The sequence below is a fragment of the Lepidochelys olivacea genome (assembly GCF_965140295.1).
Source record: "Lepidochelys olivacea isolate rLepOli2 genome assembly, chromosome: 15".
NCBI classification, from domain to species: domain Eukaryota; kingdom Metazoa; phylum Chordata; order Testudines; family Cheloniidae; genus Lepidochelys; species Lepidochelys olivacea.
This window is the reverse complement of record NC_140425.1, coordinates 26,904,967-26,932,760: the sequence shown is the minus strand read 5'-3', so window position 1 is coordinate 26,932,760 and position 27,794 is coordinate 26,904,967. Positions and strand designations below refer to the sequence as shown.

The 27,794-nt window shown below is 41.2% G+C and overlaps 2 protein-coding genes across 2 annotated transcripts; both read left to right on the top strand.

Annotated features, from left to right (window-relative positions):
* Positions 1-1,438: 1,438 nt before the first annotated feature.
* On the top strand, positions 1,439-9,450 carry TMED2 (transmembrane p24 trafficking protein 2). The gene is made up of 4 exons (XM_084649512.1): positions 1,439-1,682; positions 3,916-4,108; positions 6,739-6,846; positions 8,683-9,450. Exons 1-4 carry the CDS (start codon positions 1,503-1,505, stop codon positions 8,805-8,807), a joined length of 606 nt encoding a protein of 201 aa, XP_084505638.1. The 5' UTR covers positions 1,439-1,502; the 3' UTR covers positions 8,808-9,450.
* Positions 9,451-12,469: 3,019 nt separating this feature from the next.
* Positions 12,470-27,674, top strand: DDX55 (DEAD-box helicase 55). Its single transcript, XM_084649377.1, has 14 exons — positions 12,470-12,624; positions 13,719-13,769; positions 13,859-13,945; positions 14,646-14,737; positions 14,823-14,885; positions 17,309-17,458; positions 18,487-18,676; positions 19,461-19,543; positions 20,908-21,039; positions 22,027-22,119; positions 22,886-23,000; positions 23,586-23,754; positions 24,990-25,282; positions 27,017-27,674. Exons 1-14 carry the CDS (start codon positions 12,517-12,519, stop codon positions 27,176-27,178), a joined length of 1,788 nt encoding a protein of 595 aa, XP_084505503.1. The 5' UTR covers positions 12,470-12,516; the 3' UTR covers positions 27,179-27,674.
* The last annotated feature ends 120 nt before the right edge of the window (positions 27,675-27,794 follow it).

Genomic DNA, 27,794 nt, shown 5'->3' with positions numbered 1-27,794 from the left:
TTATTTTCCTCCCATATTAACGTTGAAAAGTGTACACAAAAGAGGTCCCTGTTAACAAATGGAAAGCACCTACCGTCTGACTAGAAACATACATATGTGATGCAATATCATATGTATATCCATCACATTTTAATGCAGTGCCTGAGATATCTAATTTTACATTTCTATTCTCTCTACAGTTCCCCATTGCTTAATTTTCTTGCTCAACTAGTCCTATTTCTAGTGGCCTTATAATACTTTGTATTTATGTAGCACCTTTCACTTAAGAATCTCAAAGTGCTTTTTATCAACATAAATCCTAGTAAAGTAAGTAAACATTGTCTCAGTTTTGGTGAGTAGTATCATTAATTAGTATACCTTATTCAGCTTTAGAGCTCACTTTTGTCAAATTCAGACCCTGCAGTTTCTGCTTCCTGATCATGGCAGGAAAAGTGGCTGTAAAGGATTGTCTTAAGCACAAACCAGACAACACAGAACAAATATTTTTTGCAGCGTTGTAGCCACGTTGGGGCTGAGATACTTGAGAGACAAGGTGGGTGAGGGAATAGCTTTTAGTGACCCGACAGCTGTGTGAAAGAGACAAGCTTTCAGGTGACACAGAGCTCTTCTTCGGGTCCTGCACCCCTGTGTAGCTCGAAAACGTGTCTCTTTCACCAACACAAGTTGGTCCAATAAAAGAAATAATATTGACAGGTAAGGGGAAATATTTACTTGACTGGACAAATGCTAGGTCCACCTTGCAATGGGAGTGTTTGTCAGCACAGGTCACAGGCTGGGGGACCCTATCGGGCATTTCCAGAGGACGGGTGCAGTGGAAGAACCAGGTCAGAGAGAGCGGAGCCCTTGTTATGCCTGGCTTTGCTGGAAGCCTTGGCAATTCTTCACCGCAGCGATCCCAACCCGATGAACCTCACCACTGTGCCCGTAACGAGCCCAGCTCGGGGTAACCCGTGACAGGAACCTGCAGCTGCTGCAACCTGCTCCATGGTGGGCTCTGGCTACCTGAACTCCCCTCTGTCTCTTAACGGCCCCCTCCCGGCCCGGCCCGGCCCCTCCCCCACTGGCCTCAGTGGTTCCCCCCCGGGAGGCTCCTGCCCCGTCCCGCGGGGCCCCTTTGTGCGCTGACATCCCCATCCGGGTCTCACAGATCCCTGATCCAGACTCGCTCCTCATAGACCTCTGACGGGCCCTTTCTAATCCCGCTGCGCGGATTGTCCCCTTCCGGCCCCCGGCCGTTCCCCACGCTGCGCGGATTGGCCCTGTCGGGTACCGTACCGCCCCCTGCGCAGCGCGGATTCCGCTTGCCTCCCCCCAAACTCTGCACCTCACGGATTGGCACCGCCCACCGTGGCGTGTCCCTCGGTGGCCACCGTAGCGCAGCCTATACGTGGCAGTGGGTCTGTCCTGGCCTATGAGCGGCGGCCCCGTGCCCCGGAAGGGGCGGGCTGTGAGCAGGAAGAGTCCCCCTTCTGCCGCGCCGCTCGGTCCCCCTTGGCTCCGCCATGTCGCCGGTGAGGGCGGTGCTGGCGCTGCTGGCCGCGCTCTCAGCCCCGGCTGCCGGCTACTTCGTGAGCATCGACGCGCACGCGGAGGAGTGTTTCCTGGAGCGGGTCCCGTCTGGCACCAAGATGGGGCTCATCTTCGAGGTGGCCGAGGGGGGCTTCCTGGACATCGACGTGGAGGTGAGGCGGGGGAGGGCGGGCAGGCCGGGGGCGGGTAAAGAGAGGGGGGAACCGCGGGTCTCGGCCCCGTGAGGAGAGAGGGGACGAGAGCGGGACGTGGGGAGCGGATCTGCAGGGAGAGCTGGGGCTGTGGACTGACCTTGGCGGGGGGAGTGGGGGGGGGTAGGCCGAGGCAGGCCATGCCATGGAGGGGGTGATCCGTGCTGTAGGTGAGAGCGATGGGCTCTCATCATGGCTGGCGGCCAGGGGCGGCGTTTTTGGCCATTGCCTTGAGCTTGTGGGGCTGTTGGTTTCTAAAGTGTAAGGGGGGCTAGCCATGGCTGGGGGTGGGGGGGCGGCGCAGCTGTTCAGGTGGGATGAGGGTTCAGCTTCTGGTATTGGCTCACTCCAGGGCGCATGGAATGTCTTGAGCAGAGCCCAGCCTAGCTTCCCATCTGCCCGTGCTGAAGAGAGGATGATAAACTAATGCCTTGATGAGGCAAAGTGAAGCTTTTTGGCATCAGGGAGCAGAGCTGTATCAGGCTCTATCTTATCAAGGGTAAAAGCAGGATCCTTTAAGGGCCAGGGCAGTGTATGGATGTGCCCTATTGTGGTGTGAGGGGATTCTGAGTGTAACCATTGGGTGGGGGTAGGCGGGTGAGAGCAAGGATGTGAAGCTACTGACAGCCCGGGGGGGGGGGGAATGGAAGAGAGTTTGCACCCTGAGCAGTTAGTAGCCTAATGGCTAGTAATGGGGAGAGCTCAGAGCTATGAAGGTAGGGAGAGTGATGATGGGAGTTGCCCTGGTGGAGATAAATCCGAAGACAGATATGTATTAATCACAATTGGCTGGAATGTTCATATAGCTCTCTCTTTGGTCACTGGTATTTCTTTATATGCCAGGCTTACCTGCCAAATTTCTACTTGGCAGAAGCACTATCACACTCACGCTAGGTCATGGTCTCTGCTGCTGGTAACTTGAGATGTCCAAATTCCCCCAGAAGAGGCTAAATTACATCTGCAGATCAAGTTGCCCAAGGCCAACTGCTCTCTATTGTCAATATAACTGCAGAAAGCACCTGGAAAAGGCACTACTATGTCTAGTAACTGCACTTTCAAAACCACCCTCTTAAAACCTTCCTTCCTTTCTCTATCCCACATCCTCTTTTGAAAGTTTTCAAAATAAGCAGGGGATGTGGTAGGGGATGTTTCTTACAGAATAGTGCTGATTAGTTTGGGGGGCCCACAGCAGTTTCCTAGTTTTGATGCATGAATTTGGACTTAACTTAGTTGGATTTGACTGACATGTTATGAATCGTGGGCTGTTAATTTTTTTAACACCTTCCCCCTCTTGCCCTCCCCCCAAAGAAATCCAGGTCAGTAGGAGAATAATGTACACACTTCATCTCAAAGAATCCCAAAGACACTTCAGTCTACAAATGGAATCTCTTAACCAACCACAGATGCAGTCAGCTTTGAAGTAGAACATGGCAAATATTAGGCTTATCTTGAGCACTTTCTCAAGAGGATGTGAGATATAATAAAGAAGGACAATACTGAGGGTGATTTTGTGAGTGGAATGACTAGATGTAGCAATACCTCTTCTTGGTGCTTTTTGCAGTTATGCAGTGACATTATACAATAGATAGGAGAGGTATTGAGGAAAAGTATTAAATGCAGTTTAAACTCACGATATCTAGGGCAGCAGAATGTAATGAAACAAGGCCAAGACGCAAGTTTCAACACTCTACTTTTGGCAAACAAGAGCCTTAACATCTTAATGACCACAAGTTGTCAGTACACTGGTTCAGTTATATCCTAAAAATGGCACCTACAGCAGCACAGAATCGTATACTTAAACAATAGTGATTTGTCAAAACAAGTAAGTTAGTTTCTCATTTACTTTCCTGACAGAAATGGAGGTTAGGGTTCTGTGTTTAGCATCCAAAAGTAAACATAAGATAATGTTCATCTTGACCGTTGAAAGATAATGCAAGTCTTGGCAGTTAAAAAGCCATTTGCATCACGTTACAGAGGTGTTTTCTGAAAGGTTCTAATGCAGATAGAAAAATGTCATACTGCTTTTTGGTTGTGGGACTTAAGAGATTATATAGATTCTGTTGGTATTGCATATCAATTGTAGGAGTGCTGTGTCCAGATAGAATATCATGAGTTTAGTTTAAATTTGCTTTTTCTAAATGCATGATTTCAAGACACACACACAGAGTAGTGAAATTTTCTTTTTTGCCCCCAGATTACAGGGCCTGATAATAAAGGGATTTATAAAGGAGACCGAGAGTCCAGTGGAAAATACACATTTGCTGCTCATATGGATGGAACTTACAAGTTTTGCTTTAGCAACAGAATGTCCACCATGACTCCTAAGATAGTGATGTTCACTATTGATATTGGAGAAGCTCCAAAAGGGCAAGACATGGAGACAGAAGGTGAGAAGAACTTCTGGAAGGAAAATGGTTCTGATTTGTGACCTTGAAACACTAAACTTAGAAGCTTTTCTCTGCACACATCCTTCCGAAGTACTGTACAAGAAATCTCAGAATTCTTATCTCATTTAGTCACTTTAGTTTGTCATTTTCTTGAGCAGCTACAACTGGGTCTAAATATTTTTAGACACTACTATACAACATAATGCAAAATGACTGGGAATCGTTCTGCTGCCTGCAGGAACTAATGCTTTCATTCTTTAGTCTTTTCCTAAGTTTCACACTTCCAGTTGAGGTGCTCAGCGCTGTGTAGATTACTACATGCATTAATTGAATTCTTTGATAAGTGTGCTAATATGTAATTTTCTCCTAGCCATGTAAATTACTGGTTTATCTGCAGCTTTTTGTCCTGTACTCTGTTCATCTCTTACACTTTTCCCTAGGTGGTGGAGATACCTGGGATGGTATGTGTACTGCTTTTTGAAAGCTCATTAGCATCTTGTCTTTTGCATATGTTTATTTACTAACATCTAACTTGTGCTTTTCCTCTTCTCTAACATCTGTTTGTTAGCATGAGAATGTCTTTTTAATAAACTACACAAAATGAAGGTCTGATCTTGATAGATGCTGGGCACCTGCAGCTTCTATTGTGAGGTCTGGGTGCTTAGCATCTCTCAGGATCAGGCCCTTAAACTGTTAATGAAGATTTGTCTTCAGGGGGTTATTTATGGCTAGCAGGAGACATAATCAGGAGTTTTTGTTAAATAGAATTCAATTTAAAATACTGAACACCTAGTAACTTCAGATATTTCATGGTTGTTGTTTTGCTTTCTGGTATTAAAGTGGGCATGGGGAATTGAGAGCATTTTGGAGGGGAATGAACCATATTATATTCCTTGTAATATAATCTTACAGCTAATGCATAACCTGTAAGTGAAAAATTACAACAGATGTCATTTACTGTAGAATTCAATTAAGGTTTTGGGAAACAGACTGAATCATAAAATTTAGAAAATCATGCTACAGTACAGTAATTAGCAAGAAGACAGTATTACCTTTTGTCTTCTATTATAGCAGATATGTAACCCATGTGTGAAGTGAGTGCTTGACGTTTTCTTGAAATATTTAACAATTTTCTAACTGAGTTCTTATTCATAAGAGATAGTTAAAAGATTCTCTCAAGTCTGTGAATAGCACACCTATCATGCAGAATACTGACACAAGTCTAGTTTCTTCAGCTTAAGGCAGATGTTTGCCTGTAAGCAAGTATCTTTTCAGCATGTTTAAACAATCCATACAGTAGTGATCTTTGTTCTTACTAATAAGCTACCCATATTGCAGTAGCCAGCTGGCCATGAGAATGGGTGGTGTATCTTGATATCTGTAAGGTAAGGTCAGTATTGCTCAGGCAACTATAAAGGGTTTTTTTGGTGACAGAATTCATAACTCCTGAGTTATTTCCTCCTTCCTAAAAAAAGTGTGGCTTTTGAACAGCCTTCTTCTTTCTCTTATTGCTGAAAGAAAAAGGTCCTTCATGTAGCATTTAAGGCTGCATCTAAAATATCTGCCATTTACAAGCAAAGGTAATAGTATGGTGGCTCCCAAGTATTGTCCTTAAATGTCCCATGAATTGTCCTGAACTTGTAGATAATTCCTGCAAGATATCTGAACTGTTAGTAGCAGAGGTCAACCTTTGGGGGAGTGACTTGAAGTTCTTGGTGCTAGAGAATTCTGATAAGTACACTTTATTAATCTAAATGTTACAGAGTTGCACATTGCTCTCAGCATTGAAGGCAGTAAACTGTATCCTACTGTCATCTGACATCCAAACTAAATACTAGCTGTCTTGCTCCCAGCATCTGGTGAGCCACCTCAAGCCATTGTTCTATGATAATCATCTGGTGTTGTTTTCCTCTTCCATTATCAGGCCACTGTCATGTCATGCCAGTACTTGGAAGGAAAGGTGTCTTCCTTCAGAACTTGTTTTATCCCATATGTCAACTACAAAGGAAGGTCACAAGAGGAGTAGCCAAACACATCTCTTCAGAAACTTATCTTGTTTAGCCAACATCACAAGTTTAAACTAAATTCTCAGTTGCTGTGCTGTTGGCAAATTAGCATTAAAGCTCTGTACTATTTAAGAGAATGTGTTTGAAGGACGTATAGTGAAGGTAATCCTAGCAGGACAGGCATTAGCACAATATTGTACTGATTTGATATGATCAGATAAATTTTGCACCCTGCTTCTCTGGAAAAGTGTGTGTGTATATATATATGTTGAATGTCACTGATCTGTGTTGACTATAAAATTGGTCAGCCCTGCCCTGGCCTCCAAGTTAGATACCATGGAGAAGGAGGCCTACCCAAATGTAAAATAAAATTGTAAAGGAAGAAACCTGTGAACCTGACTCTGAGATTCTTAGAAATATTGTTCCCATCATTGTCAATATCAGATTTACTTATCGAACAATCTTTTCCGACAAGGTTGAAAAGTTTTCAGCTGTATAGACTACATTTTACAAAACTAACCATAGTATGGAATTAAATATAACTATTCATCCACTTTCAGGAGAAGCTGTTTTTGATATGTCAGTAATACAGCCTTTCTGACATCTTTTAAAATTATTCTGCAGCTCATCAGAACAAGCTAGAAGAGATGATTAATGAGTTAGCAGTGGCCATGACAGCTGTAAAGCATGAACAGGAGTACATGGAAGTTCGTGAGAGAATACACAGAGCAAGTATGTGGCTTTCTTTGACTTGCATGCTGTTTTTTTCTTAAATGTTGGATATTTTGAGCTTTAGGGAAAGTATCTAGAAACTACATTTGGTTATTTGAGAATTTTAAAACTCTCAAGTTCTGCTAGCATGATAGGATCTCAATGTCATATCACTTCATTTCTTTCTTTAAACCTGGTTGTCCCTAGTGTAACTAAAAAATTCTGTTATGCAAAATGTATATCTGCTTTGCCAGTGTAAAATTTGAAAGATAAAGCAGGAACTATTTGTAATTAGTAAATGGTATGTTCATGAATGTCTCAAGGTCAGTGATACGTTTTCTGGTGGTAGATGGATGCATTATTTCATTCATAAAATAAGTCTGGCTTGCTTTGCTGTAATTGAGCCTAATTCACCTTGTCTTCCTTATGCAGAGATAGGCCTTTGGACATTAGTGGAACTATTGCTGCTCATGTGAGGAAGGTGAACAGGGTCTAAGACGCAATCCCCACTACTTAAATAGAATTGGCAGATAGAATAAATACAGTACAAATAAAGGGAAAATCTGTTTTCCTGTGAAACACATAACTGTACGTTAGAACTTTCTGTATAGGAACTTAATTTTTAAAAAGATTCAATACATATAATTTTCCACTACTTTAGGGCTGAATTTATAAATGTACATTAACATCAATGTCTCCTTATCCTCATGGATTCAAAATTACCTTGATAGTTTTTCATAAAGAGAAACATAATCAAAGGCTTGGGGAAAATGAGGCGGATTCCTGAGGGGACATCCATCAAACAAAATCCAATTATTAAATTCTTCCATTGCTGCATTTCATTACACTGGTTCTAGCAGTTGTGGTCCGTGTTCATAATTTCACATCCAGGAAGAATGTGTCTTCATGCTTTCTTCAAGCAATAATGATTACTGCAAAAGAATTGACCTAACGTTTTGTGAACTAGATATCCATATCCAGTTTCTGTCTTCCTAACAGTGTCTATTATGCTGTTTTGTTTTTTTTTAAAGGATATAGAAGATATGATGGTATAACATTAGGCTCTAGGAGAGAGCGTTTTAAACGCAGTGGCAAACTAGTTGTCACATGACTCAAACAGTTTGCTGCTGTTACTACCAGCATTATTCTAGAATTTTACCTGAGAGTAACAGCTCATTCTTGACATGCCAGTGAACTCTTTAAATGTTTACAGTACAAATGCTTTGCAGTATGTGTAAACTAACCAGTTTTAGTGGTAGTTGGCTGTATTTTTGTTTTATCAATATTGGAAATGGTACTGACTCTGTAGAACAGTGGATTGATAGACTTGATACTGTGAAGTTAGGAAATGCAATTGTTGCACTAAAGGGGAAAAAAGCAGGGGAGTAAATCTGGAGTAAGGTACCAGGTGCGGCCATCAAACTTAGTCTGGGTTAGTAAGCATTCTCATGGAGATGGGATAGGGCATTGAAAGGTGCTGCAACTCATGACTGAGATTGAAAGAGCTTCTGGTGTCTGAAATAATTCCAGTAGGAAAATTGCCCCTTGGATTGGAAAAATGGACATGTAACTGGCAAATTCTGCTTGGACCTTTAGATCTTATAACCCTTTTGTAGCTGTAATTTTAGAGTGATGTGTCCTGTCTGTCAGCTTTATTGACCTTTTAGAGAGTAACACAGTCATCCTAGACCACTTGGCTGTGACTGCAGAGTACGCCAGCATTCTAAGGGTTGTATGGATGAATGTACAGATGTGTATAGTGCTTGCCGTCATAACCATATAGACCTTATTTAATACCTTACGCCATACTTATTTAAATATTTTAGTAATCATATACTTCTGTTTTTTCTCCAACAGTTAATGACAACACAAACAGCAGAGTGGTCCTCTGGTCATTCTTTGAAGCACTTGTACTAGTTGCCATGACACTGGGACAAATCTACTACCTGAAGAGATTTTTTGAAGTCCGAAGAGTTGTTTAAGAACTTTTCCTCATGATCCCAAACACTCACTTTACTATCTACCAAACATCTTGGTCACAAAACAATATCATTTAGTTTCTAAACCCTAATTTCTGAACTATAAAACTTATTTGCTTAAGTTCCTAGTTAAAATGAAATGTTTTTATATATCTTCTGTAGCAAAAGCTGTGTTAAAATATCTTGTCACTTAATTGGCATAATTTTTTCACTTGAAATCTGCCTAGTCTTTATGCTAAGCGAGGTCTAAACAGACTGCAAATGCTATAATTCAAACGTAGTAATAAGCAACGTTACTGTCTTTTTCTAACTTTTTTCTGTTTTCATAATTAATTGCAATTCTGTTTAGGGAAACAGTGAAAGGTCCTAAAGTGACTATTTGCATTCTTCACATCTTTAATCCTGCAGTAGACATTATGGAATGAAAATAATCCCCTCTTCACTTTCATGTACTGCCCAGAAGGGCAAATGAAGCAGAACTTCATTCTAATATGACTGATAATGAATAGAAGACAGCTGGCATTTCCACTGTAGTATGCATACTTGGTCACAAAAAAAATCCACCGTAATGATCTTAATTACATTGATTTGTTCCCTACATTCTTTTTAATTAAACATTGATATTAAAATACATGCTTTCCTTTTATTACCAGACAATTATGTGGCTTCAGTTTCACAGGTTTATAACTATCAAAGCCAGTTGTGTGCAGTGTCTTGGCAAACAGTAGTTATTAACCTCATAGTGCTTGCAGGTCTGAAGCTCATACTGTTGGCACTATTGCAGAATGCACCAGTGTTCAGGAAATCTGGATTTCTGATGCCAAAGGGTTAATGGTTCTTGGGGTTTATTGCAATGCTATGCAGCCCTTATTTTAAGTGGTATTTTCTGCCATTATCTGGTCCTAATTAGCATAATGCTAAGTACTGGTGTGTTTTTTCTTTATTTCAGGCACATGTGGATTTCATTTTTTGTATAAACAATTACTTTATTTTCTTGGTATCTGATGCTGGGTTTAAAAAATTTAAAGACTCGTTTATGGTGTGGGTGCTGATCCAGGATTATGTTGTGACTGATGTATATTAGTTGTAATCTTTTTCTTTTTGGAATGGGATGGGGTCTTTTCAAGAGGGGGGGGAAGGTCTACAAGTAACACACAACTGTTTTGTACAATTAATTTAAAATTTGTTACAGGTTTTCATGTTCCAAGTAAACTTTTTCAACCTTGGGCAAACACTTGCAGCAGTTCTTCAAAAAGGGTGGCTGTTACACCTTAATGCAACTGTTGTGTGCCAATATTTTTGTGTGAAACACTTCAAAATTGAATTCTAAGATGTACATTTAAAATTGCTTGTGAATCTAAATATGACCCAGGTTCAATAAATAAATTCTTAAAAAAATGGTTTTGTCTTTTGACCGTTAACTAGGACATTCTCTACCTTTTCATGTTTGAGATTTTGCTTTTTAAAATATTTTTAGAAAAAGAGTGCAAAGAAAAATACACCTTAGTTGGAATATCCTACTCTGTTTATGGGGTAAAAGAAATTTTGGACAATACTAAATATACAGCTTTTACTAATAACGTGCAGCCACACTTGTATTTGAATTTTATTAGTTTTCTTATCAACCTGTGGAAAGTTTTTGAACTAAATATACAGTCAAATGAGTACAAACTATTTGGCCTGATTTTTGCAGGGAAAGCTAGTTGGGCACTAGTTGCTTTAGCATTAAGTCCAAAACAGTTTGATTAGAGTTGGGTATTTGAGGGCATGTAAAGAAAATGTTTAAAATGGGATGTTTAGCAAAGAGTAGATGCTTGATGGAAAATGCTTATTTTATTTTTGTAGGGAGGCTTTTTTATGTTTAAAACAGCAGGATAATAGTTGCATTTCACTAATACCCTATAGTGTTCATGCAAAACTAAATAAAAACAACTGTAAAAATTGAGACATCTGACTCAGCAGAAGAGGAGATAGGGAATCTTTTTCTTATTTCAAGCTGGTACAGGTGAAAGCACCTGGACTGCTTGTGAAAGAGTATCCACATAGGTTTCAGAGTAGCAGCTGTGTTAGTCTGTATTCGCAAAAAGAAAAGGAGGACTTGTGGCACCTTAGAGACTAACAAATTTATTTGAGCATAAGCTTTCGTGAGCTACAGCTCACTTCGCTGGATGTATCCACATAGGTGCCTGAAGAACTTCATGGGCTTTCCAAGCACCAGTACAACTATCTGCTGTCCATCTTCTAGCTGCTGTGCAATTATGTTGCTGACTAGTGCTTTCTGATTCAGGTCTAATCTACCCACCAAAGTGACAAGCACATTTCTGTATCATCATCAAGATCTGGATTTTACCATGCATATCCAGGTAGTATCCACATAACTAGTGCTGCTGCTTTCCTAGCACATCTACAATCTGTCCTTGGTTGAGCCGCCATTAAGTATAATGGGCTCTTAGTTCACCATAAACATAAATTTCTAGTGCATTTTATAAAATGCCTGGTATGTAAGCTCCTAGACTATTATGTGGAATATTCAAAGCTGATCCCTTTAAAATGTAATCTTACTGTGTGTTCAGTAACACCTCAAATTTTATGCCTTTGAGCTAGATGTCATAAGTTGTCCATTGAATATATTGCTTCCTTGATACCTTCAATATTATAAAGTTTTTATATAGGAAAAATTAAGGCTATAGGGTACCTTAATACTGTATCTATATGGACTGACCTCAATCTTGTTAATCAGAGGTACAGCTGGCTGAAGCTAGCCAGCATATCCACTGTTACCTGGTTAAGTGTGAAGGGCATTTGTATACCAATTACTATGTATTTCAGTTTGGAACTTCAAGATTTCACAGAAGCTACTGAAGAGCAGTTATTCACCAAATGTTGACCTCTTCCCATAGTGACTTGTGTTGTGAAAGGTACATTTCTATGGTCTCTACTTATCTAATGGAAGGAGAGAAGAAAAAAAAAATCTCAGGCCTAATAAAGCAAAGTCAGTGGCAGAGAAACTCACCAGTATCCCACCGCTCATACCCATCATGCCTTCAGGCTTGCCTATTAAGATGTAAACAGATGTGCTTTGGTACATGATAAGCAAGAACTTCCTAAATGCATAGGACCTGATTCTTGTCTTTTATAAGTTTTACACAGACATGTTCCTTCCTTAGTGCTGGTGCAAGGAAGGTCGGAACTGGATCCGTATCTCTTAGCTAGAGGAAATACTTACCTGCCTGTCAGTTTGAGGTTATGGGGTGGAAAGTTCAGCACGTTCGTCTGTGGCAATCTTGAGTGATGTAAAAATGCTCAAATAACTTGGTTAGTCTCTAAGGTGCCACCAGTCCACCTTTTCTTTTTGCGAATGCAGACTCACACGGCTGCTACGCTGTAGAAGGAACTGGTGATGGTTGAAAGGTCTGGACGCTAGAAATCACCTCTGAAGCGCTAACTCAGAACGTGCTCAAACATTTACCCTGGGGAGTGTGGAATAAAAGCCTCGAGAGAGTGTAGAAGGACGTGGCTTAGCCCAGAAGCAGCCGCGGAGCAGTTCCTCGCGCTACTGTTCGCCTCAGCAGCGCGGGACCGGCACCCTGCTGCAAAGCGGAACGCATCTGCGCCCGGCCGCTGTTTTCCCACGGACTCATTGACGACGGGACCCAGCCGGGCCGGGGCCAGCCTGAGCGGGCGGGCAGCGGCACAAGGGAGCCTGTTCAAGATGGAGGGGGTGACCGAGGGGCGGTGGGAGTGTCTGCCCGTCACGCTCAGCCCGGGCGTCCTGCGGACCCTGCGGGAGCTGGGCTTCCCCCACATGACCCCCGTGCAGGTAGGGGGCGGGAGCCGCCCCGCTTGCTGGGCCGTGGCGGGTGGCTCTGCGGTGCGGACCGTGCTCAGTCCAGGGGGCCCCCCCTGCCCTTCCCCCGAGCCGGTGCTCGCCGCCATCCCCTTTCATACGGCGTGGGGGAGAGCTCGGCCGTCTGTCCCCCGGAAGATACCACGGGGGTGGCACCCCGTGGTATCCCTCAAGGCGGGCTGCGCCCCTCCCCTCTTAATACGGGGGGGAGGGGGCTGTGAGCGACCCCCTCAGGGCTCCACTGGGCAGTTGTACCTGCTGGGCCCTTTAATAGGAGGGAGGCTCTGCCCCCCTCCCCCCGCGTGCAGCGGAGGCTCCTGTGAGTATTTTTATGCTGCTTGTCTGCCCCTCCGGCCAATGCAAAAGGGGGGAGCCCATCATAAAGCGTCCATGGGGTGACCTGTGGGCGCTGCCTTTTTTTTTTTTTTTTTAATGTGAAGGGGGAGGGCCCCTTCGGTGCAGTTTGTCTCTGTGTATAGTGCATAGGGGATGGCAAGCCCCAAAGGAAGATGCTCCCTTATGTAATGAGTAGCGCCTGAGAAGGCAATAGGTGCTAGTGTGTGCTGCTCTAGTGATCTGATGGAAAGGACAAGTTGGTTCAAGTCCTCTGCTTTAGATGAGGGGCTGGTGCTTAGAATAGAGTCAGAACTCCTGGGTTTTCTATTCCCAGGTCAGTCACCGCTCAAACCCGCCCTCCCCAGGTCTCTCTATTCCTGCCCCCTCACCCCAAACCCCTCCAAACACACTTCTCCAATTATTGCCACCGTGTCAAGCTTCCCATCTGTTATCCCCACCCTGCCAGGTTCTCCTTCCTAGCCACCCTGCGGCCCTCTCAAGACCCCCATTTTTCTTGGGGCAGGTCCCTATTTCTGTTTCCCCCTGCACTTCCTGTGTGACCTAGAACAATCACTTAACCTCTCTGGGATTCATTTTCCCATCTGTAAAATGGGGTTGATGACACTTACGTGCTTTTGTAAAGCACTTTTAGATTTTTGGGTGAATTGAGTTACATAAGAGTTGTTTAAACCAGTGAGGATGTAATTGTGCCATATTTCTGTCTCCTTTAGTCTGCAACCATACCTTTGTTTATGAACAATAAAGATGTTGCTGCAGAAGCGGTGAGTATTTGTGAATTGAATTCTCTGTTTATTTTTTCTTACAAGTATTTGCACTTGTGAAAAAACTAACTTTGCTTCAATTTTCACAGGTAACAGGCAGTGGCAAAACATTAGCTTTTGTAATTCCCATATTAGAAATTCTCCTCAGACGGGAAGAGAAGTTAAAGAAAATGCAGGTAAGACTGAATTGAGGGATTCTGAATATATAAATAAATATATAGCTGTAACTTAAGATTGAAGACTTATAGGACTACTTAAGAGTCAAGTTACACATGTGATTAAAGGTTTGCAGGATCAGCCCCTCATTACATTCATAACCAGGAATAAATTGAAAACACTTTTTTTTAAAGTTCTGTGCTGCTTTTTATAGATTTGTTTAAATGCGTTCCTGAATAGCTTGTGAAATTGATTAGTAATAATTTGTACTTTGTATATTGCTTTTTGTTTACCAAGAACAAAAGATGTCTGTAAACTGTCAGAGAACAAGATATCTCAGGGACTATGACCTTTTAGTTTTTTATTGTACTGTCTCTTGACTTCTGAACAAATTTGAATTCACTTCACTGCTACTTGTCACTAAAGATCTTTGTATTGCCTTAAAAAAAAATGTTGTGCACCCAATTAAAAAAAAGGGGGGGGCATTTCAAAGGGATTTTGTGTTACTGTAATGTGTGGCCAGCTGTGTAATGCATCCCATTTTGACATGTTTCAGGACATGACAATTGAATTGGATCACTTGTTTATTTCTCAGCACTTTAACAAAAATGGTGTTTGCCCATGGAAACTTTAGCATCGTAATTTCATAGTCACAGCAAATAGTAAATGTCTTTTGGGGCATTTGTCTATTTCTGTCTTTCCTTTTGTTCTAATGAGCAGGTTGGAGCCATAGTCATCACACCCACAAGAGAGTTAGCTGTTCAGATTGATGAAGTGCTATTACATTTCACAAAACACTTCCCCCAATTTAGGTAGGTATGCTTAGGTTTGTAATGAAAACAGACTTTTCTTTGGCTTTTGTTTGCAAATTTGTGAGTGACATGTTTCTTGTTTCAGCCAGATTCTTTTGATGGGTGGTAGGAATCCAATAGAAGATATTGAAAAATTCAAAGAACATGGGTGAGTTGACTGATAATGTGTTTCTATTGGTGCCTCTCAGAGCAGAAATGAAGCATAATCCCTGCCCCAAGGAGTTTACAAATTAGGGTGCCAATCCTGCACATATTTAAGGATGTATTTAACCCATTGCCTTCTATAAATCAAGTTATTTATGTGCTTGTGTTTGCGGGATCTGTCTTCTGAATTAGACACGGATAATGAGGGACTAACAAAACAGTAGGAAGGGATCAAATGTGAAATCTGTGTTACTGACCAAGGGCTTGTTGACCTGAATTTTATGGGTTAGTTGTTCTGGCTCGCCACTGATCACATCCGACGAGAAGATTTATAGGTTCTTGTCCAATTCAGACTACAGGGTACGAGAACTCACAGAGTTCTATATCGGGAGAGGACTCTCGAGGTGGTTGACAAAACCACTTACACTGAGGACAGTACCAAATTGATAAAAGCTTTATTGAGATTAACAAAAGAATAATAAATGCTATGATTCTTCTGACTGCAAAACAGTAAAAGAATGCCAGAACTCCTGGTGGTAACATTCCTATTATAAGTACCTTAACTTAACATACCTTGAGGCCTCGGTAACAGGAGGTGAAGGACCAGCTTACTCCTGGCATGCCCGATAACAGGATGGTTCTGGTTTCCCCAATAGTTAGGAATGTTGAGCACTACACAAGTTGAGCTGATAGCATGATAGTAGATAGGAGAACAAAGAAAAGAAAGCTAAAGTTCCCTATAATATCTTTACAAGGTATTTTATAGGATCCTGACACTATGTAATTCAGATCCAACCTACTATGCCCAAATCTTATTTCCATACCCTAAGAAATTTATGGGTACTCTTAGCCTATAGGTTAGTGGATTATGACACTTACTCTCTCCATATTATCTCACTCCAAAAACTGCCATCCTAGGCTCTCTTGGCAACTGACAAGTCTGTGGTATACCCTGTGGTTACCAACCGGTTGCAGATGCCAGATAAACCTGTTCAATGTTGTGTGTAGTTCCTCCCTTTGGTTCCCCACAATTCAGGGACCATTCCTATCTGTGCCACAGGTTGCCAGCTTTTATGCTGACTTACTCTTAACTGATTATACTTTTACCTATTTAGCGGATCTTACTGGATACAGGCTGGTAGGCTTTTGCATTTCAGCAAAACTTATTCTATGTATAATTATTAGGAAACACATATTGTATGCCTCAACACATCCTAATTTCATAGGAATTAATACTGATAAAATATAAGAAACATATATAAAATGGATTAATTCATAAAGAAAAACATACTATTTGATACGGATGGCTGAATGAGTAGGATATAATAGCTAGAAAAGTAATCCTATGGGCTACAGCTAGTGCATAGCATAAATTAAAGTGTTGGTGTTTTGTTTTGTTTTTTTAACTAAAGAGATATTTTAATTGGCTTACTTAGTGTAAAATGTCACAGCAGGGGTAAGTGCCAAAGAGGATCTTAAATAAATGGCCTTGTGGTTCAGCTTGGGAAGGGTGGGGTTGAAAAAAGGATGTAAAAAATTAATGGATCTTTTAAAAAATACTCTGCATTCACTTAATTGTGAGAGACCAATCTGTGGCCTTGTAACATAGGCTCCTGGATCCTGTGCTTTGTTCCTGTCTACAAACTACTCTGAGACCCTTCTGCTGGTCCAACACCTTGTGCAGTTTATTTACAAATGGATTCCTACCACCTTCATAACATATACAGCTCCTATAACAAGCAAGGGAGAGCAATCTCTCTCTCCCCCCTTACTGCCTGCTTTTCCCCTTTCCACTTCCTTCCTGGCTAATGGCTTAATTAGCCTTTCTGCGCTGCCCCACCAACAAATTAGGCACAGCTCTGCTTAGTCAGCTCCATTCTGCCTTGCTTGATTGGAGCTGCTGTGAACAGTGCTGACTCAGCCTTCCTTGCTTGGCACTCTGTCAGAGGCCTGAACTGGGAATACCAGAATATTGTCTAAGTAATTTGATACGTAATTTTCATAAACTGCTTTCTGTGGTGATACGTATATGGAAATTCTGAAATAAAGTGGCATAGACTTGGTGGTCTTGTTTGCATGCCAGTACACTTTTCAGTTTACAGCTATTTTATAGCTATGTAAGCTCTAGGATCAATATAAGTAGCTGCGGAGCTGTTGTATGCACAAGTTATTTATCTTTAGGGTTTTGTTCTTTTACCCTTCAGCATAATATCTGAGCACATTATATGTTAATAAGACAGACAATAGCAAAGTCTTTAGTGGACTGAGCTCTCTTCCATTGTCAGAAGTGCACAGGTCAGTCCCCACTTGAAGATTCCAGACTGTGTTTTGAGTGGAGGTTTGTGGTATGATAAGATTCTGGGGTGGTGTTGACATCCAAGTACAATTAAAATATAACCTAAGCTGTATACTCCCTGTCACCGATAGTGGGAACATCATTATAGCCACACCAGGCCGTCTAGAGGATTTGTTCAGAAGAAAAGCAGATGGGCTGGATTTAGCAAGTTGTGTGAAATCACTTGATGTGCTGGTATTGGATGAAGCAGACAGACTTCTAGATATGGGATTCGAAGCAAGGTATTTTTTAAATATAATTCTAGTAGTACTTGCCATTCCTATAATGCTATCCATCTAGGGCTCTCAAAGCATTTTAGAACCATTAATGTGCTCAAGATGTTTATTATTCCTGTGCTACCGATGAAGAACTGAGTCACAGAAAGGTTACATGACTTGTACAAGGTCACACAGTGAGACTAAAATTTAGGAGTCCCAGGTCCCAATTTTTCTATCCAGGTGTTTGTGATACCCATCAAGATAGTATATGAGAACCTCACAAACCATGAATGTGTCCTTACAATACTCCTTTCAAGTAGGGAAGTATTATCCCTGTTTTTACAGATGGGTAGCCGAGGCACAAATAAATTAATGTCCTTGTCTATGTTAAGGGAATTTGCAAGGCCTAAGTGACTTGTCGCACTGGGAATTAAACCTGTTTCTCCTGAGTCTCAGTCAAGTGATTTAACCACAAGATCCTTCTGATTTTGACCACTGCACAATGCCTCCTTTTTTAACATTATGATGGGTGGGGAAATGCATGTGAAGCTTATTTATACCCTTCTGCTATTAATGGCACCATTGCACTAAACAATTTGGTATTTCAAATATGACATGAAAATTGATCATACACTAATGTAAACTGAAGAGGAAGAAATACCAAACTATAGTATGTATCAAGGATCCACTCTTTTCTGATCTTGTCTTCTTTTTGAGCTTCCTTGTACGTTTTTATCATTCTTTGCAGAGCTTGGAGGAAAAAGAGAAGAGCCAAGGGAAGGGGGCAACATAACAAGGCTAATGATCAAAAACATAGTTATTCATAGGCCTAGTATGTTCAAGTAAATATCATCTGACCGCCTATTTAAAACCTCAGGTGCAAACACACATGAAGTATAATCAGTCAAGCAAACACATGATTGTTAGTGCAACAGCCGGTGTTGTGCACAGCACCCTTTTGTAAAAATCATTCTGTTTTAAAAACTGATTATAAAACTTCCTCTTGATGGAACTCTGGAGCTATTTTCTTTTTAAATTGTGTTTACTTGCAGTTTAAATACCATTCTGGACTTTTTGCCCAAGCAGAGACGAACAGGTCTGTTCTCAGCAACTCAGACTCAAGAAGTAGAGAACCTGGTGAGAGCAGGTCTCCGAAATCCTGTCCGCATCTCAGTGAAAGAGAAGGGAGTGGCAGCGAGTAGCACTCAGAAAACACCCACACGGCTTGAAAATTACTATATGGTGAGGCTCCCTGCTCCCCACGTTTGTTGTTTCTCTTTTAAACATAATGATGAACTCAGAATGTTGCACTCCGGTGCACTGCAGTTTGACAGTCATGTTGCCTTCAGAAACAATGCAACAGTGAGTATTCTAAGACTGCAGCAAAAACAGCTAGCAACATTATTGCAGTAAACAAAAATTGAAATAGGAGCTGCCCTCAGAAGGATTCATGCTGATATATCAACTACTAAAGCAAGCCTAAGGCCTTTCAAATTCCTCTGAAGCAGTATTGTCAAGTAGCTTGAGTTGGAGACACTAAGTCAGAATTGCTGGCCTTAATTCCTTGCTCTGTCATTGATTCACTTTCTATAACCTTGGGGAACTTGCTCAATTTTTCTGTGCCTCATTTTTCCCTGTCTCTGAAATGGGGATAATATGTAACACTCCCCAATCCTTGAGGTCATTCTGTATTTATTCACTGAGGAAATAATTTCAACCAAGATTTGTAATTAGGTCAATAGTTCAGCTTCAGAAACCTCCAATAATAGGTAACTTTAAAGCTGAATTCCAGCTTAATGTTTATTTCTTTTTAATTAAGTAAGCACCAATATACATAAAGGACCATGTTCCCACACTGATGTATGTGGAATACGTTTCAGCAAGCATTAACTTGTGTAAAATGCCTCCTCTATTAGTGCACGAATCAATCGCAAAGGCTCTGTACTGAGGTGAATTGAAGAAACAAGCAAATCAGCTCATCTTGAACCCACTGTTTTATTTTCCATATGTTTTTGATGTTGTGTAGATATGCAAAGCGGATGAAAAATTTAATCAGTTGGTGCATTTTCTTCGACGACACAAGCAGGAAAAACATCTAGTCTTTTTCAGGTAATTAATTTGGGGTTCTTTGTGAAAACAGTGCAACAATTATTTGTGTGCTCAGTGCTGCATGAGACATATGCTAAAGGTGATCTACTAGGGAGCATATTAACCACTTTCTGTGTAGACTACAATGCACAAAAAAGGAGGGCAGATCATTGCTTCACATTAAAATTGTCTTATACTTTGTCATAATCAAAGAACTGCTCAGGACATATGAACTTTCTGTGTTTATTTCTTAACCACAATAAGGTATTATCATAGACAGCTGTACATTAGTCATTAAAATAATGCTCATACTTTTAGTAATAAAAATAGCCAATTGGTATAGCACCTTTCAGAAGGATCCTCGAGCCCTTTCCACCTGTAAGGCTAGATCTTACATTCCCAAAATTAATTCAGAGTGATTTTGTGTGTGCAAGGAATTCAGAATCAGATCTTTAAATTGACAGGTAAATTATAGTAGGTAAAGCAATTTCTGTACTTACAAAATGGGATGGAATATAGCTGGTGTTTAACATCAACACAGTTTGATAGTTAAAAACAGGAAGTTATGAAAAATATTGTCTGACACTTCAGGGGGTATTTAGTGAGACAGAATGTAATTGTAACCCTTTTTAGAATTTGGCCAGGGTACTGAGAACCAGTGTTCCTACTCAAGTGAAAAACAGCCTGGGATATTTGGAGACCAGAAGTGGCAGGACCTCAATTTTAGGTCTCATATGAAAGGCCTGTGCTGTCACAAAACAAATTAAGCTGGTTATAAAGACATCTTTATATCTTGGAGGAGTTTATAGAACTGTTAGTGCTTTAAGGGACCCATAGGAAGCCATTTAGTCTAACATCCTGCATTGCTTTTCTTCAGACTCACAATATCTCTCTCCTCAAGAATATATCAAGTAGAAATAGTTGAGTCTAGAAAATGTATTGTAAAAGCTCTTCAGCTACATTCCCATTTTTCATAGTAACAAATTTTCCTAGCAAGAGACTGGATGGCTCAGAGTGCTAGTAATGGGGATGTCATTTGCTTTCAGCTTAGCTGTTCAAATCCAGCACAAGTTGTTAATGACTGAAACTCATCATCTGATGGCAGTCCTATGTGAAATGGGTTGACCATCTCAATCCAGTTCCCTATGGATAGCTGTGTCACTCATACCACAATCATGATTAGTAACTTCAGCAGTGTGGAGGAAGTTTGCACTGTCCTGTCATGTTGTACCTGTTCTGTGGCTAAGCAGAGCACTCCAAGACTGCAGGGCTTTTGAGGCAGGATCTTTCACCAGCACTAAATCCACATGCAATTGTAACATTAAAAATACAACTTACAAACAAAAGTTGATGCCGACTTTTTGTGGTTTTCATTGTCTCCTCAGTACCTGTGCCTGTGTGGAATATTATGGGAAAGCTCTGGAATCCTTAGTTAAAAATGTGAAAATAATGTGCATTCATGGGAAAATGAAACATAAACGTAACAAGATTTTTACCGAGTTTCGGAAACTCCCAAGGTAGGAGTGTTTGAATAGACTACTCCAGCGAAAGGTGTAAATGCTAAGAAATGTAAAACTTCATCTTCAGCATGGGGAAGTACACACCACATGGGAATAGAAATGTGGCTTTCGTGTTGAGCAGGCTGCCAGCCAGGCTACTGAAGCAGCTGGGATAATGTGGATGATATAAATCACACTCACTTTTACGTGTGTATAGGTGTACCGAATGAGGAAAAAATTCAGATTAATTGGTAAAACAATAACACAAACTGTTCTCGGGTAACTCCCATTTGAAAGAGAAGGATGGTGAAAATTCCCCTCTGTCTGATAAAAGGAGTTGAAACCCATGATACCCATTTATTAGTATATGAACAAAAAGAATGTGGGTTTATCGCCAACAAAATGCTTTTTCATTTCCATTAAAGTTATCTGCTTTTGTCAGTTTTGCAATATGTGCAGTCATTAGGGCCCAACAATATTTGTCTCTCATTGGAAAAAGGCTGGAATTCTTGCCCTGTGATGTTCTTTTTATTGCCATCCAAGCATTAGGACTTCAGTTTTAGCTTCCTATGTGAAACAGAATCATTTCCCCAGTCTCCTATTGATAGTTTAAAAACTGCAGTTAGATCATTTGATCTTTAATATGTTTATAGTATTTAGAAGCAGGGGAAATAATTTAAATATGAAACTTGTAAAGGGAAGAGTTGATTATTCAGTTTCAATTAGTGGTATGTAGGAAAGAATACAAAATACATTCCTTCTCCTAAATACTTAGTGGAATTTTCATTCAATGTGAATTTTAGTTCGTCTGTAATATGTCCTCTAATTCTGGGATAGTCATATTTTTAAAAAACTTAAGACCAAATATTCTGCCTTGACATGCACCCCCACAGCCTCCAATTGGGATGCATGATTTATAAATCAGGGCAGAAGTTGGGAGCTGTTGGCTGGCGCTTCTCAAATGACTATTTAATCAGAAATTTGCATTTTTTTCCAACTTTCTAGTGGCATTTTAGTTTGCACTGATGTGATGGCCCGTGGCATAGACATTCCAGAAGTAAACTGGGTTTTACAATACGATCCACCTAGCAGTGCAAGGTACAACTTCAATTCTTCATAAGAACTTTAATCCCACTTCTGTTCCTGTAAATGTACTATTTAAGTGCAGAGTGAGCTCAGTACTGTACAAAACACAGTGGAAGACCTACTCCCTGCCCAAGATTTAGTTTGAATGGATAGACAAAACAATGTAGTTGTCCCACATGCCCAAAGGAAGATTGGAGTACTGCAGTTTTTGTTAAAACTGACATTTGAACAGCACTTACGGATGTATAATCGCACTTATAGGTTAGGTGGGTTAACATTAATAAAATGATAGTGGACATTTACATGAGTATGGAAGAGAGTTCCTAGCATAAGGGGTGGCAGGAGAGAATACCAAAGAGGCAATAAGGTGGGAGACATTCAGGGAATGAAAGAAGTAAATCAGCAGAGATGTAGGTAGGGGCAGAGCTGTTCAGGAAGTGCTGTAATGAGGGTTAAAAATAAAGCTAATTAAAGTAACTATTTCCTTATCTGACAGCTACCAGTGTCATCATTTTACCATAACACACACACACAAATATTTGACAAATCTCCTTTTAACATGAACATTTAAATTCTTATCTTCCGAATAAAAGGATTATATGTTGCTTGCACTGAATTCAGGTAACGCCTGTTGTTGGTAGTTACTCACCTACATCAAGAGTACAGTAGCCCTAGATCTTCCCTTCCATAAACCTGCCATTCCACTCATTGTCTTGTATTACTTTAAAAGCAATTAAACATCTCATCCTGTTAAAACAACTTTCTGTTGTGTTTTTAGCGCCTTTGTGCATCGCTGTGGTCGAACAGCTCGAATTGGCCATTTAGGCAGTGCGCTTGTGTTTTTGCTTCCCATGGAAGAATCTTACGTTAATTTTCTCTCAATAAACCAAAAAGTGAGTTGGCTTTTATTTCCTAACAGCAGAAATGAATTAAAACGAAAACTAATTCATCAGACCTAAAACCAGTTTTTTGAAATCAGACTTCATAAATTTTAAAACATGTATATGAGTTGTTTTAACCTAGCCGAGTAACAAAAAACAGATGTGAGAGCTCTTTATTAATTAAACTAATTCATCTCCCTGTTAAAGCAGGATTGTTCCCTGCATTGTGTAATTATCTATTTAATCTATAATAGAAAAAGTGTATACCTTTGTAGTGACATCCTTCTCATTTTGGGGCTGAAAGTAAAACAATGGTCTTAATTCCACCAGATTAGCAGTGGAGATTGGTGAGATCTAGTAATTGGAGTTGAGTGAGGATTCATGCATTCTGTTCCCTATTCTCTCACAATTCAATGTGTGAACTTGGTTAGGCCCCTTAACTTTGCCTCGCTTTCTTCATCAGTAAAAAACATGAGGCAGGTAAATATCCTCCATGTGTTGAGGCTTAATTGATGTTGAATTATGTGTTTGAAGTTCCAATGCTTATTTTAAGCCATTACATTTACCTCTTTATGTTTTTTTCTTTTTTTGGTTTAGTGCCCCATGCAGGAAATGAAACCACTGAAAAATGTGGTAGATGTTCTTCCAAAACTGAAGTCTCTGGCTCTGGCTGACAGAGCCATGTTTGAGAAAGGGATGAAAGCATTTGTATCTTGTGTGCAGGCCTATGCCAAACATGAGTGCAATCTTATCTTCCGAATAAAAGGTAATTCCCAGCAGCAGCTGCTATTTTTACTTTACTTCAAAGACTATATTCAGTTTGGCAAAAGTTACAATGTTGTTGCACAAGCATTACAGGCTCATCCACTTGCCAAGTTCCCATACACATAGTTACCTTCGGTTAAGTTAAATATTGATACCATTTTGAAGATGTAAAATGCTACATAATCATGAATTACTGACTCCTGAAGTTCTGTTGAGGGAAGGTGTAATCCTATTTCATAGTGGGGTAAACTGAAGCACAGAGGTTGTGATTTTGTCAAAGCCACAGAGGGGAGCCAGAGTCAAAGTTGCAGATAAGAGCCCAGCCCATGCCATTTTGACAAAGTAAGAAAGCAAATCTTAGAGAGACATAGACCACTGCTTACAATGCGCAGAGATCCTTGTCTGACTTAATGAAAACAGTAAAAGATGCATTACTTCTTGGTGACAGATTTTTCTAAAGACATCTAACAGTGGGCTGACTTTGCAGAAAAATGCATTACTTTAAGGACTGTTTATATGATGAGCGTGGTGACTGAATAACTTAGCTCTGGGTCTGTGAGGTAAAGCTGGGCAAGGAATGATTTTTCTGTCTCATGAAAGTTTGAGATTTTGAATCTTTTTCCTGTCCTGAAATCGGATGAAAAGTTTGTCTTGAAAATTTTTGCAAACCGGTAAGATGAATTTTTTTGATTGGGTCAATCAAAGTTTAGAAACGTTTAGTTTTTACCCTTATTTTACTTTTTTTTAAAAAAAATTTTAGAATTACTTGTTAAACATTGCAGTGGGACATTCTGACAACTTCAAAACTTGTTCCCTACAATTATTTTGAATTGGGAGATTTGTGGAAACTGGCCCTATCTTGTAAATAATTTACATTTGGACAAATTGACATTTTTTGATTAAAAAAAATATTTTGTTGGACAATTTCCCACTGATAGGCACAGACTTCCAGAAACCGCTAAATAAAGAAGCAATTGTGTATCAGGATGCAAGCAGTATGTCAGGGAAGGAAGGGGTTTTACATACATAAACTCTGTCTGCGTTTAACCCTATGCAAATATTAAGATATGTACCCCCTTCTTCACAACCCAACATAACTTAGCCCCCAACCCAGCAAAGTACTTAAACATGAGTAGTCCCATTGAAATCAGTGGAACTACTCATGTATTTAAGTACTTTGGTGGATTAGGTCTATTACTTTGTCACATGCTAATATCCTAATCATTATTTTAACAGATCTGGACTTTGCTAGTTTTGCTCGAGGTTTTGCCCTGCTAAGGATGCCAAAGATGCCTGAACTAAAAGGAAAGTGTTTTTCAGACTTTGTTCCTGTCAGTATTGATACAGACTCCATTCCATTCAAAGATAAAAATAGAGAAAAACAAAGGCAAAAACTGTTAGAGCAACAAAGAAAGGAAAGACAAGAAAATGAAGGAAAAAGAAAATTCATAAGGAATAAAGCCTGGTCAAAGCAGAAAGCCAAAAAGGAGAAGAAGAAGAAAATTACAACGAAACGGAGAAGAGACGAGGTAAATTAAGTTCCTCAAACTCACATGTGACTACTTCAGTATAGTCACAGCCAGGTTAGAATGTAACATTCCCAAAAAGCAAGGGGGTATAAGGACTTCAGTCTGGCAGAAAGTTAGAGAACTGTCTGTCCGCACTGCCTGCCTGCTACCCCCGAAGACAGAACTTGATGAATTCAAAAGCAAGTTCCATCCATTCCTCCTCTGCCAGTGACTGGATTGCTTAAGTTTCACTCCTCAGAGCTGTAAACAATATGAAATGAAGGGAGCTGCAGTACCTGAGTTTCTTGCATTCTCAAAAGGGTGCGTAAGAAAAAAATTGAGCCGTCAGCCCACTATAGAGAGGGATGAGGCTCTACTCCTTGCCTGGCTTCTGTCAGCAGAACCCTGTTGTAAGCCTCCAGTAGCAGAAAGTCAAGTTGGGCCATGAAAGCTATGGAGGCCTGAGCTCTCCAGGTATAGTCCAAAATGGGCAGCATGTAGGAAATACATTGGTTCACACCTTCCTTAGCCAGCCTCCTCTAGAGCAGGGGTCTCAAACTCAAATGACCACAAGGACCACATGAGGACTAGTGCATTGGCCTGGGGGCCGCATCCTCCCCTGATTTCCCCCGCCCCTCCCCCCCCCACTTGCTGGCCCTGGCCCTGCCCCACCTCTTCCCACTCCTTCCCCGAAGTCTCCACCCCTTCCCTGCCCCCAGGGGGTGCAGGAGGGGTGTGGGGTGTGGCAGGAGGCTCAGAACATGGGGTTGGGGTGCAGGAGGGGGCTCAAGGCAGGGAGTTGGGGTGTGGGATGCAGGCGGGCTCCGGGATGTGGGCTCCGGGGTGGCAGCGGCGCACACGGGGGCCAGGGCAGGCTCCCTGCTTGCCCTGGCCCCCACGCTGTTCCGGGAAGCATCTGGAACCATGTCCCTGCTCCCCGGGGTAGGGGGGGCAAGGGCACAGGGCTCTGTGTGCTGCCTTTCTGCTCCTCCAGGTACCTCCCCTGAAGCTCCCATTGGCCACGGTTCCCTGTTCCCGGCTAATGGGAGATGCGGGGGGCAGTGCCTGGAAGCCATGGCAATACATGCCCTCTGCCCCCCCCTCCCTGGGCCACAGGGACAGCTGCTTCAGGGAGCAGCGCGGGATAATCACGCGGGCCGTAGTTTGCCCACCCCTGGCCTGGAGGTAGGCTGGGGGTGGGGCGTGGGCTGCTTGGCGGGCCGCAGGAAATAGCTCTGCGGGCCATGTGTTTGAGACCCCCTGCTCTAGAGCAAGATGTGAGGCTGCCCTCTCCTTGCAAGTGGCTCAAACTCACTATATTCCATGCAGTTTTTATGCAAATGTAATGTTACTTTTAGCAAAGCAAAGCTCTTTGTATTAACTTTAACCCCCCCCCTCTTTTTCAGTTGGCAAGTTTAATCTTATCTGGGGTTTCCTTTAATAGGGTCAGGGTTGAGTAAGCAGGAAAAAGAGGACTTAAGATTTAAATAGTATTTTGAATGTTAATAGAAGGGAATCCACTGTTCCCCATGTCCCCTTCTGTTGCTAAAGCGTCTTTAACCCTTATTGCTGCCTTGTGTGTTGCCGCACATATAAGGGACAGCCTAATATGGCTATGCAATGGATGGCAGCAGCACAATACATGTAACAAAGCATCAGCAGTAAAAAATGAATAGGGTTATTTCTAGACTGTTCAAATATATAGAACATAAGCATTTAAGTACAGGAGTAAATCACTGTTTCAACTATCTGCAGGGCTCAGATATTGAAGATGAGGAAATGGAGGAGCTGCTGAATGACACACGACTTTTGAAAAGGTTAAAAAAGGGTAAAATTAGTGAGGAAGAGTTTGAGAAGAGGCTGCTGAGCAGTGAGAGAAAAGTCAAAGCTGTGGTTGACTCAGAGTCTGAAGATTGACAATCATGCTTCAACCATCTCTCCGTGAAGATGTCTCTTTTGTTTTAGTAAAGCCGTACTTTTACACAAGGCTGCTTCATTCCGTGCTCTGCATTGTTAGTTACCTACAAAACCGCCTTGGCTTCCATAAGTACTATGTGCATCTAGTAGAATCTCGACAGTCTCTACAGGGGGCACAAGCATAGCTGCAACTTTGAAGACAGAACTAAATCAGACGACTGTTCCAAAACTGAATGCTTCGGGTAAGAAATGTAGAATTCAGTTATCAGGTGCCTGGTGGATTCTTTTTGTTCAGATGTGTACCTAACATATCTGGAATTATTAAGTAATTTTTCAACCTGTTCAGAGGTTGTATGTGGGGAAAGGCAGTTTAGGTGTCAGGCTCATAATGCTGCACCCCTCTACAAAAATTTATTTTAGAGCGTCAGACCCTCAATGACTTACACTTCTGTTTGCACACTGGTCCATTTATATGTAATAAATGAATTCAAAACTTGCTGCTTCACTGTAAAAATCAGAAGGCTGCTGGTAATGAAGCTAATCGTTATACAGTTTCCTTTCTACAACATGTTGGGATAGTTTATATCTGTCAAACTCTGCAACTGTGAAGAGATAG

Bases quoted from the DNA above. Each gene is read 5' to 3' on its own strand.
- TMED2 (XM_084649512.1), top strand. From the start codon at position 1,503: ATGTCGCCGGTGAGGGCGGTGCTGGCGCTGCTGGCCGCGCTCTCAGCC. The intron at 4,109-6,738 runs GTGAGAAGAACT...ATTATTCTGCAG, and splicing joins GCAAGACATGGAGACAGAAG to CTCATCAGAACAAGCTAGAA. The intron at 6,847-8,682 runs GTATGTGGCTTT...TTTCTCCAACAG, and splicing joins TGAGAGAATACACAGAGCAA to TTAATGACAACACAAACAGC.
- DDX55 (XM_084649377.1), top strand. From the start codon at position 12,517: ATGGAGGGGGTGACCGAGGGGCGGTGGGAGTGTCTGCCCGTCACGCTC. The intron at 12,625-13,718 runs GTAGGGGGCGGG...TGTCTCCTTTAG, and splicing joins CCCACATGACCCCCGTGCAG to TCTGCAACCATACCTTTGTT. The intron at 22,120-22,885 runs GTACAACTTCAA...TTGTGTTTTTAG, and splicing joins GATCCACCTAGCAGTGCAAG to CGCCTTTGTGCATCGCTGTG.